This window comes from Symphalangus syndactylus, chromosome 9, assembly GCF_028878055.3.
Source record: "Symphalangus syndactylus isolate Jambi chromosome 9, NHGRI_mSymSyn1-v2.1_pri, whole genome shotgun sequence".
In the NCBI taxonomy this organism is placed as follows: Eukaryota; Metazoa; Chordata; class Mammalia; order Primates; family Hylobatidae; genus Symphalangus; species Symphalangus syndactylus.
The window spans coordinates 62,447,625-62,461,636 of record NC_072431.2 but is presented as its reverse complement, the minus strand read 5'-3'; the positions used below and the strand labels follow the sequence as shown (position 1 = coordinate 62,461,636).

Genomic DNA, 14,012 nt, shown 5'->3' with positions numbered 1-14,012 from the left:
GAGCAATTCTTCTACCTCATCCTCCTGAGTCGCTGGGTTTACAGGTGCCCACCACTATGCCTGGCTAATTTTTGTAATTTTAGCAAAGACACGGTTTTGCCATGTTGGCCAAGTTGGTCTCGAACTCCTGACCTCAGGTGATCTGCTTGCCTTGGCCTCCCAAAGTGCTAGGATTTCAGGCATGAGCCACCACTCTCGGCCTTTTTTTTTTTTTTTTTTTTTTTAAGAGATGGGGTCTCACTCCGTCACCAGGCTGGAGTGCAGTGGTGCGATCTCCGCTCACTGCAACTTCCACGTCCCATGTTCAAGCAATTCTTCTACTTCAGCCTCTGGAGTAGCTGGGATTACAGGTGCGCACCACCATACCTGGCTAATTTTTTGTATTTTTAGTACAGACAGGGTTTCTCCATGTTGGCCAGGCTGGTCTTGGACTCCTGACCTCAGGTGATCTGCCCACCTTGGCCTCCCAAAGTGCTGGGATTACAGGCGTGGGCCACCACATCCGGCCAGGAGTTCTTTTCTAGATAAAAGAGTTGGTGTGTTGAAAACCAGTGATTCACTGTGCAAGTTTGTTTAAGCATATGCAAAATTAAACAGTTCTTCTCCACTCCCTCACAGATAAGAATCACCTTACCACAGTCTTCAGTGAGTTTTGTAATCCGCATTTAGAGCAGTGGTGAGCTGATTTGACATTGGAACAGTGTTGAAATTTACTGTAGGGTTTTAATACCCACAGCCTTTCCCAGTATGACAATTTTCATATCTGTGTTTAACCTAACACCAGGTTTTATGTTAACTGACTGATACAGCATTTTCTTAAAAACATGGAAAGGGAACAGAAAAAGCTAGGGTATCTATAGGCACGTATTATATATGGGCATACCTCATTTTTTCTTGTTGTCATTTTTGTTTTTTTGAGACAGAGTTTTGCTCTTGTTGCCCAGGCTGGAGTGCAATGGTGTGATCTTGGCTCACTGCAACCTCCGCCTCTTGGGTTCAAGTGATTCTCCTGCCTCAGCCTCCCAAGTAGCTGGGATTACAGGCATGCACCACCATGCCCAGCTATTTTTGTATTTTTAGTAGAGATGGGGTTTCTCCATGTTGGTCAGGCTGGTCTTGTACTCCTGACCTCAGGTTATCTGCCTGCCTTGGCCTCCCAAAGTGCTGGGATTACAGGCGTGAGCCACTGTGCCCGACTGGGCATACCTCATTTTTTTTGTGTGTCTTGCAGACACTGCAGTTTTCACACATTGAAGATTTGTGGCAACCTTGTGTCAAGTCTGTTGGTGCCATTTTTCCTGCAGCGTGTGCTTACTTGGTTCTCTGTGTCGCATTTTGGTAACTTGGCATAGCATTATTTGAGACTTTTTCACGATTATTGTATCCGCTGTGGTGGATTTTTTTTTTTTTTTGAGATGGAGGTTTGCTCCGTCACCCAGGCTGGAGTGCAGTGGTGCGATCTCGGCTCATTGCATCCTCTGCCTCCTTGGTTCAAGGTATTGAGATCAGTGATCTTTGATGTTACTATTGTAATTGTACTGGGAGTCCTCAAACGCACACATATAAGATGGCAAACCTAATTGGTAAATATGTGTTCTGACTGCTCCACCAATCTCCTGGTCCCCCATTATTCCCTCTCCTCAGGCCCCCAGGCTTCCCTGGTCCCTGAGACACAATATTGAAATTAGGCCGGCCAGGCGCGATGGCTGACGCCTGTCATCCTAGCACTTTGGGAGGCCGAGACGGGTGGACCACGAGGTCAAGAGATCGAGACCATCCTGGCCAACATGGTGAAACCCCATCTCTATGAAAAATACAAAAATTAGCTGGGTGTGGTGGCACGCGCGTGTAGTCCCAGCTACTCGGGAGGCAGGAGAATTGCTTGAACCTGGGAGGCGGAGGTTGCAGTGAGCCAAGATCGCGCCAGTGCACTCCAGCCTGGCGAAAGAGCAAGACTCTGTCTCAACAACAACAAAAAAAAGCTTTCTGCGGTATCTGTAGGGGGGGTCCATACGGCGTTGTTGTGGATTCCCGTCGTAACTTAAAGGGAAACGTTCACAATGTCCGGAGCCCTTGATGTCCTGCGAATGAAGGAGGAGGATGTCCTTAAGTTCCTTGCAGCAGGAACCCACTTAGGTGGCACCAATCTTGACTTCCAGATGGAACAGTACATCTATAAAAGGAAAAGTGATGGCATCTATATCATAAATCTGAAGAGGACCTGAGAGAAGCTTCTGCTGGCAGCTCGTGCTATTGTTGCCATTGAAAACCCTGCTGATGTGAGTGTTATATCCTCCAGGAATACTGGCCAGAGGGCTGTGCTGAAGTTTGCTGCTGCCACTGGAGCCACTCCAATTGCTGGCCGCTTCACTCCTGGAACCTTCACTAACCAGATCCAGGCAGCCTTCCGGGAGCCACGGCTTCTTGTGGTTACTGACCCCAGGGCTGACCACCAGCCTCTCACGGAGGCATCTTATGTTAACCTATCTACCATCGCGCCTTGTAACACAGATTCTCCTCTGCGCTATGTGGACATTGCCATCCCATGCAACAACAAGGGAGCTCACTCAGTGGGTTTGATGTGGTGGATGCTGGCTCGGGAAGTTCTGCGCATGCGTGGCACCATTTCCCGTGAACACCCGTGGGAGGTCATGCCTGATCTCTACTTCTACAGAGATCCTGAAGAAATTGAAAAAGAAGAGCAGGCTGCTGCTGAAAAGGCAGTGACCAAGGAGGAATTTCAGGGTGAATGGACTGCTCCGGCTCCTGAGTTCACTGCTACTCAGCCTGAGGTTGCAGACTGGTCTGAAGGTGTACAGGTGCCCTCTGTGCCTATTCAGCAGTTCCCTACTGAAGACTGGAGCGCTCAGCCTGCCACGGAAGACTGGTCTGCAGCTCCCATCGCTCAGGCCACTGGATGGGTAGGAGCAACCACTGACTGACTGACTGGTCTTAAGCTGTTCTTGCACGAGCTCTTAAGCAACATGGAAAAATGGTCATGGAAAATAAACATCAGTTTCTAAAAAAAAAAAAAAAAAATTAGGCCAATTAATAGACCTATAGTGGCCTCTGAGTGTTCGAGTGAAAGGAAGAGTTGCAGGCTGCTCACTTTACATCAAAAGCAGAAATGATGAAGCTTAGTGAGGAAGGCATGTCAGCAGCTGAGGTAGGCTGAAAGCTAGGCTGAACAGTTAGCCAGGTGGAGAATGCATAGGAAAAGTTCTCGAAGGAAATGAAAAGTGCTGCTCCAGTGAACACGCAAATGATAAAGCAAAACAGCTTATTGCTGATAGGAAGAAAGTTTGAATGGTGTGGATAGAAGATCAAAGCAGCCACAGCATTCCCTTAAGCCACAGCGTAATCCAGAGTGAGGCCCTAACTCTCTTCAGTTCTGTGAAGGCTCAGATGGGTGACGAAGCTGCAGAAGAAAAATTGGAAGGTAGCAGAGGTTGGCTCATGAGGTTTAAGGAAAGACACAGTCGGCTGGGGGCGGTGACTCACGCCTGTAATCCCAGCACTTTGGGAGGCTGAGGCAGGCAGATCGCCTGATCTCAGGAGTTCAAGACCACCCTAGGCACCCTGGTGAAACCCCGTCTCTTCTAAAATACAAAAAATTAGCCAGGCACGGTGGCGCGCACCTGTAGTCCTAGCTATTCTGGAGGCTGAGGTATGAGAATCGCTTGAGCCCAGGAGGCGGAGGTTGCAATGAGCTGAGATCACGCCATTGCACTCCAGCCTGGACTCTTGAGATCTGTCTCAAAAAAAAAAAAAAAAAAAAGGAAAGACAGAGTCTCTATAACATAAAAGTGCAAGGTAAAGCAGCAAGTGCTTGATGTAGAAACTGCAGCAAGTTCTTTAGAAGATCTAGCTGAGGTAATTCATGAAGATGGCTACACTCATGAAATCGATTTTCAACGTAGACAAAACAGCCTTATGTTGGAAGATACCCTCTAGGACTTTGCTAGCTAGAGAGAAGTCCATTCCTGGCTTCAAAGTTTCAAAGGACAGGCTGAATTCCTTGTGAGGGGTTAATGCCTCTGGTTACTTTGAAGCCATGTTCATTTACCATTCTGAAAATCCTGGGGTCCTGAAGAGTTAACACTAAATCTGCTCTGCCTGTGCTCCATCCATAGAACAATAAAGCCTGGATGACAGCACATCTCTTGATAGCATGGTTCACCGAATATTTTAAGCCCACTTTTGAGACCTACTGCTCAGAAAAAAAGATTGCTTTCAAAATATGACTGCTCATAATCACTCACAGAGTCCTGATGGAGGTGTATAAGGAGATGCTTGCCATTTTATTTTTATTTTTTATTTTTTGAGACAGAGTTTCGCTCTTGTTGCCCAGGCTGGAGTGCAATGGCGCCATCTCAGCTCACTGCAACCCCCGCAAACATTGTCGAAATGATAACAAAGGATTTAGAGTATGACATAAACTTAGTTCATAAAGCAGTGGCAGGGTTTTGGAGGATTGACTCCAATTTTGAAGCAAGTTCTACTATGGGTAAAATGCTATCAAATAGCGTCACACTACAGAGAGATCTTTCATGAAAGCAAGAGTCAATGTAACTTTTACATGCATTGGGAAACCAAAACATCTACGTGACTTGACTTTATGCTTGCATTATTGTGGCGGTTTGGAATTGAACCTACACTATCTCCTGCAGATGCCTGTATGCCACTAAGGTCTAAAGTTAAACTTCTGATGTCAGTTTAGATTAAATTGGTGATACATTCAGCAAATTATTAGTGATACATTCAGCAAATTATTAGTGAATAAAAAGTTTTGTTAATACACGGATTTTAATTCCCAATTGTATTTTTAGTTTCTTTTAAAAACTATCCTCTGCCACTGTATTCCTCCCCCTGTCCCCCACCCCCATGCTGTAATCTTCTAAGCTTTATGTTAGTAACCTATTTTTAAAGTGTTGTCAGTATTACAATGTTGAGAAATGTTCAGGCATTGATTATGTTTCTGTGTTTCTTTATACTAATAATGCTGTTTTGATTGTGTGTGTATCAGCTGCTGTCTCCCCCACCAATACCATAAGCCTGCCCACAGCTGTACTTATTCTCCCCTTCCCTGTCCTGCCTGGCTTATGTGGTTCTCCACTGGTTAGAACTAAGCATTAAGGGCACTGTCCTCAGCTGCAAGCTGTAGTCACTGTCCATCAGTATTCATACTTTGTTTTCATTGCTAATAATTTTTTTTTTTTTTTTTTTGAGAATGAGTCTCGCTCTGTCACCCAGGCTGGAGTGCAGTGGCGTGATCTTGGCTCACTGCAACCTCAGCTCCCAGGTTCAAGCGATTCTTCTGTCTCAGCCTCCCGAGTAGCTGGGATTACAGACACACCTGGCTAATTTTTGTATTTTTAGTAGAGATGGGGTTTTGCCATGTTGGCCAGGCTGGTCTCGAACTCTTTACCTCAAGCGATCCACCCACCTTGGCCTCCCAAAGTGCTGGGATTACCGGCGTGAGCCACCATGACTGGCCTCATTGTTAATAATTTGATCCGTGGAGAATGGTTTCTGTATCTAATTCTCCTTCTTCTCTTTTTTTTGAGACAGAGTCTCACAATCGCCCATGGAGTGCAGTGGCACAATCTTGGCTCACTGCAACTTCTGCCTCCCAGGTTCAAGCAAGTCTCCTGCCTCCGCCTCCCGAGTAGCTGGGATTACAGGCGTGTGTCACTACACCCGGCTAATTTTTTTTTTTTTTTTTTTTGTGACGGAGTCTTGCTCTGTCGCCCAGGCTAGAGTGCAGTGGCGCGATCTCGGCTCACTGCAAGCTTCGCCTCCCGGGTTCATGCCATTCTCCTGCCTCCGCCTCCCAAGTAGCTGGGACTACAGGCACCCGCCACCACACTCGGCTAATTTTTTGTATTTTTTAGTAGAGATGGGGTTTCACCATGTTGGCCAGGCTGATCTTAAACCCCTGACCTCAGGTAATCTGCCCTCCTTGGCCTCCCAAAGTGCTGGGATTACAGGCATGAGCCACTGTACCTGGCCTAATTCTCAAGTACCTCTTACTTGTTTGTATAAAGTACTTTGTAGATAAGAGGCAATAATGGTCTTCTGGAATGTAATCAATAGGTTTATGAGGCAATCATAGAAATTCTTCAGGAAAATTCTGAGCCCTTTTCTGGGATTTAGAAAAGCGTTGTTCAGCAGAAAAAAGTATCATGTGAGTCTCTCACATAATTTAAAACTTTCTAGTTAGAACATTAAAGAAAAATAAAGAAAAACAAGTGAAATTCATTTTACTGGTAATACTTTAACTTATTATATCTAAAATATTTCAACATATAATCAATTTAAAAATTATTAATAGGCCGGGTGTGGTGGCTCACGCCTGTAATCCCAGCACTTTGGGAGGCAGAGGCAGGCGGATCATGAGGTCAGGAGATGGAGACCATCTGGCCAACATGGTGAAACCCTTTCTCTACTAAAAATACAAAAATTAGCTGGGAGTGGTGGCACTCACCTGTAATCCCAGCTACTCGGGAGGCTGAGGCAGGAGAATCGTTTGAACCTGGGAGGTGGAGATTGCAGTGAGCCGAGATCGCGCCACTGCAGTCCAGCCTGGTGACAGAGCAAGACTCCATCTCCAGAAAAAAAAAAAATTATTAATGGGATATTTGTCATACTTTTTTTGTACTAAGTCTTCAAAATCCAAAGTGTATTGTACACTCATGAAACATCTGAATTTGGACCAGCCAAGTTTCAAGTGCCACATGTATCTATTTGTTACCATGCTAGACTTTGTAAGCCTAGAATTTTTTTGTGTTGATAATCTTCTCATATTTAAATTTGTAACCAATACAAATTTTCTATTTAAAAGTAGTACAAGGGTACTAGTATATGGTATTTTTAGCTATAGCTACACTTATTTCAGAGATGGTCACCATTTCATATTACTTTCATTGATCTCACTTATGTATTTTAGATTTTTATTTGAAAAGTTCCCTTTTAAATCTCCATCTCCCTGCCTTTTATTTTTTATTTTTTTGAGACGGAGTCTCGCTCTGTTGACAGGCTGGAGTGCAGTGGCGCAATCTTGGCTCACTGCACCCTCCACCTCCCAGGTTCAAGCAATTCTCCTGCCTCAACTTCCCAAGTAGCTGAGACTACAGGTGTGTGCCACCATGCCCAGCTAATTTTTGTATTTTTAGTAGAAACGGGGTTTCACCATGTTGACCAGGATGCTCTCGATCTCTTGACCTTGTCATCTGCCAGCCTCGGCCTCCCAAACTGCTGCGATTACAGGTGTGAGCCACCGCACCTGGCTTTTTTTTTTTTTTTTTTTTTAATTTAAGAGACACAGTCTCTCTCCATTACCCAGGCTGGAGTGCAGTGGTATGTTCTCGGCCTGATCATAGCTCACTGCAGCCTTAAACTTCTAGACTCAAGCAATCCTCACTTCAGCCCCCAGACAGCTAGGACTGCAGACACACACCACTATACCTGGCTATTTTCATTTTTTTGCAGAGATGAGTCCTTGTTATGTTGCCAAAGCTGGTCTTGAACTCCTGGGCTCAAGCAATCCTCCTGCTTCAGCCTCCCAAGGTGGTGGAATTACAGGCGTGAGCCCTTGGGCTTGGCCTCTTTTTTGCTTTTATAACAAATCACAAAGACTTGTTATTTTGTTACAATGATTAATAAATGTTAAAGAATGGTTAAGAAATAATTTTTTCCTGTTAGAATACATGATAAAAATAGTTTTCCCTGTTAGGATACAGGAAAACGATTTTTACTAAAAACCAAATATTAAGGTAATGGATATGGACGTTTTTATTATTATTATTATTTTTTACAGGTGTTGAAGAAGAAGAAAAAGCTGCAGAGATGCATAAAATGAAATCTACAACCCAGGCGAATCGGATGAGTGTAGATGCTGTAGAAATTGAAACACTCAGAAAAACAGTTGAGGACTATTTCTGCTTTTGCTATGGTAAAAACAATACACTTAATTTTTCTAAAAGATACATTATATAATTGAGTTTTCTAAAGGAGAGATTATGTAATTGATTTCGAAAATCATATAACACACATTTTCAATGATTGAATGGATTAGCAATAACCTTACTTTCTTCCACTTCCATTTTGAAGGAACCCAGGAAGAAGTGTGGCCAGCAGAGCTGTTTCTTTCTTTTTTTTTTTTTTGAGATGGAGTGTCGCTCTGTCACCCAGGCTGGAGTGCAGTGGCACAATCTCGGCTCACTGCAACCTCTGCCTCCCAGTTTCAAGTGATTCTTCTGCCTCGGCCCCCCGAGTAACTAGGATTACAGGTGTCCGCCACCATGCCCGGCTAATTTTTGTATTAAATTTTAGTAGAGATGGGGTTTCACCACATTCGCCAGGCTGGTCTCGAACTCCTGATCTCAGGTGATCCACCCACCTTGGCCTCCCAAAGTGCTGGGATTACAGGCATGAGCCACCACGCCTGGCCTAGCTGTTTCTTTCTAATAAGCATGCTCATCTCTCTAATTCCCTGCAAAGCCACCTTTTGTTACTCTTGTCACATCATAAAACAAAGCTCTTAAAAGAAAACACTCAAAGGAGGAGATTGAGGTTTTACTGTGGGATCATAGGTGAAAATCAATTCTCTGGAATGGGATTTTCAGTATGTGTGAGGCTTGCTGCCCAATAGGTTGACAGTATATACTCATTTGTAAATGGGAAGTTTGTGTTTACCTGATAAGTTTTCAATGAGAATATTAGCCGAAACGTTCCTGGTATTTTATGGTAATAGTTGGATGTGCTGGGCTTCTGTATTCTGAGGCCAAATTGTACCTGAGAATATGCCAGGATGGGACCATCTTCAAGAAAGACAATAGTGCAAGAAACCAACCATTGCTCTCTCTGTGTAGTTTTTAAAGTAAAATATTTTATCTACTTTTCATTTTGGCTCTTTGGATCAGTTTCAGGTTTAGACCTTCTGCTGACATGGGGAGATAGAATGCTGTAGTATTAATTAATTTTGAAATCACATATTATAAAAAATCGTGGATGCCCTTATTAAGCCACAATAAGCTAGCGATGATTTCATTTTGTAATCTTACCATTGAATGATGTTCATCCGCTTTTCATCTCCCCCAGGGAAAGCTTTAGGCAAATCCACAGTGGTACCTGTACCATATGAGAAGATGCTGCGAGACCAGTCGGCTGTGGTAGTGCAGGGGCTTCCAGAAGGTGTTGCCTTTAAACACCCCGAGAACTATGATCTTGCAACCCTGAAATGGATTTTGGAGAACAAAGCAGGGATTTCATTCATCATTAAGAGGTGAAGTGCTTTCTCCTTTTGTAGCCATCAACAGTTGATTCGTATAAATTTGAATATTTAGCTTATGTTAATGTATTTTTAAAATTCATATTTAACACAGAAGTCATTTAAATGTATGCTCTACAATAATTTTGCATATTCATACAGAGTTTTGTTTTGTTTTAATGCAGACCTTTCTTAGAGCCAAAGAAGCATGTAGGTAAGTAAGTGTTTCGCTTCCTTGATAGCTGGCTGGCCTCCGTTTTGCTAGATTTTAATACACTTTAATGGTTTCTGTTTTATTTTCTTTGAGAATATGATATCAGACATTTTCGGATGGGCTGTTTAGATGTTTATATAATCCACCAAAGGTTCCTTGAGCTAAAAAAGTGGAGACTTGTTTTTTTGTTTTCAGCTCTGCTGCTTGTTTTCTATAGAAGATCATATATCTGCCCTCACTTACCAGAATTATGAGTAGGATTTAAGTGACCTAATGTCATTGACTAGGCAAGGCATTGTTGGGCCCAGCATTGAGTGGGGAGGGGATACGCAGCTGTGTATCAGCATTACAACTTTTGAGAGCTGTGAGTCTCATGGAAGAGAGAAAAGTCTGTAAAGTGAACATGGCAAGAACATCGCATCCCTATGGCAAGAATGGTTCTGAGAAAGCGCTGTGGATGTTATTGGAGGTTGGATTCCTTTATAGTTCAGGAAAGAGTTCATGAGGAAGAGAGCATTTCCATGGGCCCTTGAAGAATGATGCGGATTTCAGCTTCCTTTAGGGAAGTCTAGCCATTTCATTTGAAGGGAAAACAGGATAAAGAATGGTACCCTTTAGAACCAGGTTTATTTGAGACTTTCGGAAGTAAATAACCAGTATCATTGGAATACTCTTAAACATGTAACTATGAATGGAAAAAATTATATATACGTAAACATACACATTGTGTTTTCTGTTAACCTTTGTTTTAGTCTCGTTGTGGTGAAAAGGTTAATTTTTTAGCAGCTTTATTGAGGTATAATTGATACACCATAAAATTCACCTGCCTTATTTTTATTATTATTTTTATTTATTTATTTAATTAATTTATTTATTTATTTTTTTTTTTTTTTGAGACAGAGTCTTGCTCTGTCGCCCAGGCTGGAGTGCAGTGGCACAATCGCGGCTCACTGCAAGCTCCGCCTCCCGGGTTCACGCCATTCTCCTGCCTCAGCCTCTCTGAGTAGCTGGGACTACAGGCGCCCGCCACCACGCCCGGCTAATTTTTTGTATTTTTTAGTAGAGACGGGGTTTCACTGTGGTCTCGATCTCCTGACCTCGTGATCCGCCTGCCTCGGCCTCCCAAAGTGCTGGGATTACAAGCGTGAACCACTGCGCCCGGCCTATTATTATTTTTTGAGACGGAGTCTTGCTCTGTCGCCAAGGCTGGAGTGCAGTGGCGCAATCTTGGCTCACTGCAGCCTCTGCTTCCTGGGTTCAAGTGATTCTGCCTCAGCCTCCTGAGTAGCTGGAATTACAGGCACGTGCCACCATGCCCGGCTAATTTTTTGTATTTTTAGTAGAGATGGGGTTTCACCATGTTAGAATAATCTTGAACTCCTGACCTCAAATGATCCACCCGCCCCGGCCTCCCAAAGTGCTGGGATTACAGGCGTGAGCCACTGTGCCCAGCCAAATTCACCTGTCTTAAGTACATAATTCACTAATAGTAGATTTACAATCTTAAAATGTTTTTAAGGGGTTTTCACCCATCATCACAGTCTAATTTTGGGATGCTTTCATCATCTCTGTCTCTGCTATTTCATGAATGTTGTAGAAATGGAATATGTAGTATGTATCCTATTGAAATGAGCTTTTTTCTTTTTTCTTTTTTCTTTTTTTTTTTTTTTTTTTTGAGACAGAGTCTCGCTCTGTCGCCCAGGCTGGAGTGCGGTGGCGCAATCTCAGCTCACTGCAAGCTCTGCCTCCCAGGTTCACGCCATTCTCCTGCCTCAGCCTCTCCGAGTAGCTGGGACTACAGGCGCCCGCCACCACGCCCGGCTAATTTTTTTGTATTTTTAGTAGAGACGGGGTTTCACCGTGGTCTCGATCTCTTGACCTCGTGATCCGCCCGCCTCGGCCTCCCAAAGTGCTGGGATTACAAGCGTGAGCCACCGCGCCCGGCGAGCTTTTTTCACTGAGCATCACTCACTCGAGGCTCATCGAGCTTGGTGGGTGTATCCGTAGCTTCTTTTTATTGCTGAGCACTAACTATTCTGTGACATGAACATACTGCCTGTTGATCCAGTCATCAGTTTATAGATATTTCGGTTGTTTCCACCTTTGGGTATTGGGAATAATGTTACAGTGAACATATTTGAGCAAGTTTTTGTCTGGACATATTCCTTGATATCTCTTGGATATTTATGTAGGAGTGCAATTACTAGGAATAGGGTAAATTTACGCTGAACTTTTTTTTTTTTTTTTTTAATTGAGACGGAGTCTCGTTCTGTCACCAGCTTGGAGTGCAGTGGCACGATCTCGGCTCACTGCATCCTCTGCCTCCTGGATTCGAGAGGTTCATCTGCCTCAGCCTCCTGAGTAGCTGGGATTACAGGCACGCGCCACCACACCCGGCTAATTTTTGTATTTTTAGTAGAGACGAGGTTTCACCATGTTGGCCAGGCTGGTCTCGATCTCTTGACCTCATGATCAAGGGAGGCCTCTCAAAGTGTTGAGATTACAGGCGTGAGCCATCGCGCCCTAGTACACTGAACTTTGAAGAAACTGACAAGCTGTTTTCCAAGGTGGCTATACCATGTTATATTCTCGCAGCAGGATAGGAGGGTTACCCCCACATTGCTGCCAACTTACTTCTTGATTTTAGCCACTGTAATAGATGTGAAGTGGTATCTAATTTTTGTTTGATTTTTTAAAATTTCTCTAGTGATTGTTGATGTTGTGTTTTTACTTTTCTTTCTTTTTTTTTTTTTTTTTTTTGAGACGGAGTCTCACTTTTTCACCCAGGCTGGAGTGCAATGGCTCAATCTCAGCTCACTGCAAGCTCCGCCTCCCGGGTTCACGCCATTCTCCTGCCTCAGCCTCCCGAATAGCTGGGACTACAGGCGCCTGCCACCATGCCCGGCTAATTTTTTGTATTTTTAGTAGAGACGGGGTTTCACCGTGGTCTCGATCTCCTGACCTCGTGATCCGCCCACCTCAGCCTCCCAAAGTGCTGAGATTACAAGCATGAGCCACCGCGCCTGGCCTTTTTTTTTTTTTTTTTTGAGACAGGGTCTCACTCTGTTACCCAGGCTGGAGTGTAGTGGTGCCATCTCAGCTTAGTGCAGCCTCAACCTCCAAGGCTCAAGCAATCCTGCTGCCTCAGCTTCTCAGTAGCTAGGACTACAGGCGTGTGCCACCATACCCAGCTCATCACTGAACCTTTTTTGGTAGAGACAAGCTTTTGCCGTGTTGGCCAGGCTGGTCTGGAACTCCTGAGCTCAACTGATCTGCCTGCATCGGCCTCCCAAAGTGCTGGGATTACAGGCATGAGCCACTGCGCCCGGCCAACCCGGCTAATTTTTATATTTTTTAGCAGAGACGGGGTTTCACCGTGTTGGCCAGGCTGGTCTCGAACCCCTGACCTCAAGCAATCTACCCATCTCAGCCTCCCAAAGTGCTGGGATTACAGGTGTGAGCCACCATGCCCAGCCTAATCTCAGCACTTTGGGAGACCAGAGTGGGAGTCTCCCTTGAGGCCAGGAGTTCGAGACCAGCCTGGGCAACATAGCAAGATCCAATTTCTACAAAAAATAGAAAACAATTAGCTGGGAGTGGTAATGCATGCCTCTGTAGTCCCAGCTACTCAGGAGGCTGATGTAGGAGGATTGCTTGATCCTCGAGAGTTGGAGGCTGCAATGAGCTATGATCATGCCACTGCACACCAGCCTGGGCAACAGAGTAAAAACCCTGTTTCTAAAAAAAAAAAAAAAAAAAATCTGTATCGTCATTTATATGTCAGCAGAGTCAAATTCTCCATATTCCATCTTACTAGACAAATGGTATGTTTCTGCATTTCTCTCATTGATGAAAATAAGAGCTTTTTCATTCAAGGAAGGTGTGTTTGGGTGAAGGGATGAAAAGCAGTGTTTATTCTGGTGTGATCCAGAGTTACAAAGCCTAGTTCTACCCCACTCATTCTATATTTAAAGCTTTTAGACATATTATATTTGAAATGTTGAAAAACTAACTCCAATTTTTTTTTTGTACGTAGGTGGTCGTGTGATGGTAACAGATGCTGACAGGTCAATACTATCTCCAGGTGGAAGGTAAAACCTAATTTCATTACTGCTGTTTAACTCCCACACCTCAAAAAGTTTTAGTTGTTAGATAATTGAGATATTAGAATATTAAAAAGGCCTTATGTCACACATCTTAAAGTTTGGTAGGCAAGGATATCATTTGGGGATCTTGTGAACATGCCCTCTTTGACTTGGTATTTCTGAATAGTAGAGTTCCTGGGAAAAGCCAGGGGCATTGGTCACACTGTGAATTGGCCTTAGAGTGGTATTTGGAAGTTAATATGCTATTCTGTAGTATTTTATTGTACTGTTTTCTCCAAAAGATAGATAGAAATTAAAGTACTAAGTTCAGTTGATAACTCTTTTTTTTTTTTTTTTTTGAGATGGAGTTTTGCTCTTTTTGCTCAGGCTAGAGTGAAGTGGCGCGATCTCGGCTCGCTGCAACCTCCGCCCCCCTGCTGGG

The 14,012-nt window shown here is 43.9% G+C and overlaps 1 protein-coding gene and 1 pseudogene across 7 annotated transcripts in view; both read left to right on the top strand.

Annotated features, from left to right (window-relative positions):
* The window catches only part of GTF2I (general transcription factor IIi), a 114,425-nt gene that overhangs the window by 41,822 nt on the left and 58,591 nt on the right, over window positions 1-14,012 (top strand). For all 7 annotated transcript variants that reach the window (XM_055292782.2, XM_055292779.2, XM_055292780.2 and 4 more), the window contains exons 4-7: window positions 7,820-7,954; window positions 9,103-9,286; window positions 9,457-9,485; window positions 13,522-13,576. In XM_055292782.2, the coding sequence (XP_055148757.1) occupies window positions 7,820-7,954; window positions 9,103-9,286; window positions 9,457-9,485; window positions 13,522-13,576 (403 nt within the window). The remainder of the gene's footprint in view (window positions 1-7,819; window positions 7,955-9,102; window positions 9,287-9,456; window positions 9,486-13,521; window positions 13,577-14,012) is intronic.
* Window positions 1,976-4,756, top strand: LOC134737514 (small ribosomal subunit protein uS2-like; annotated as a pseudogene).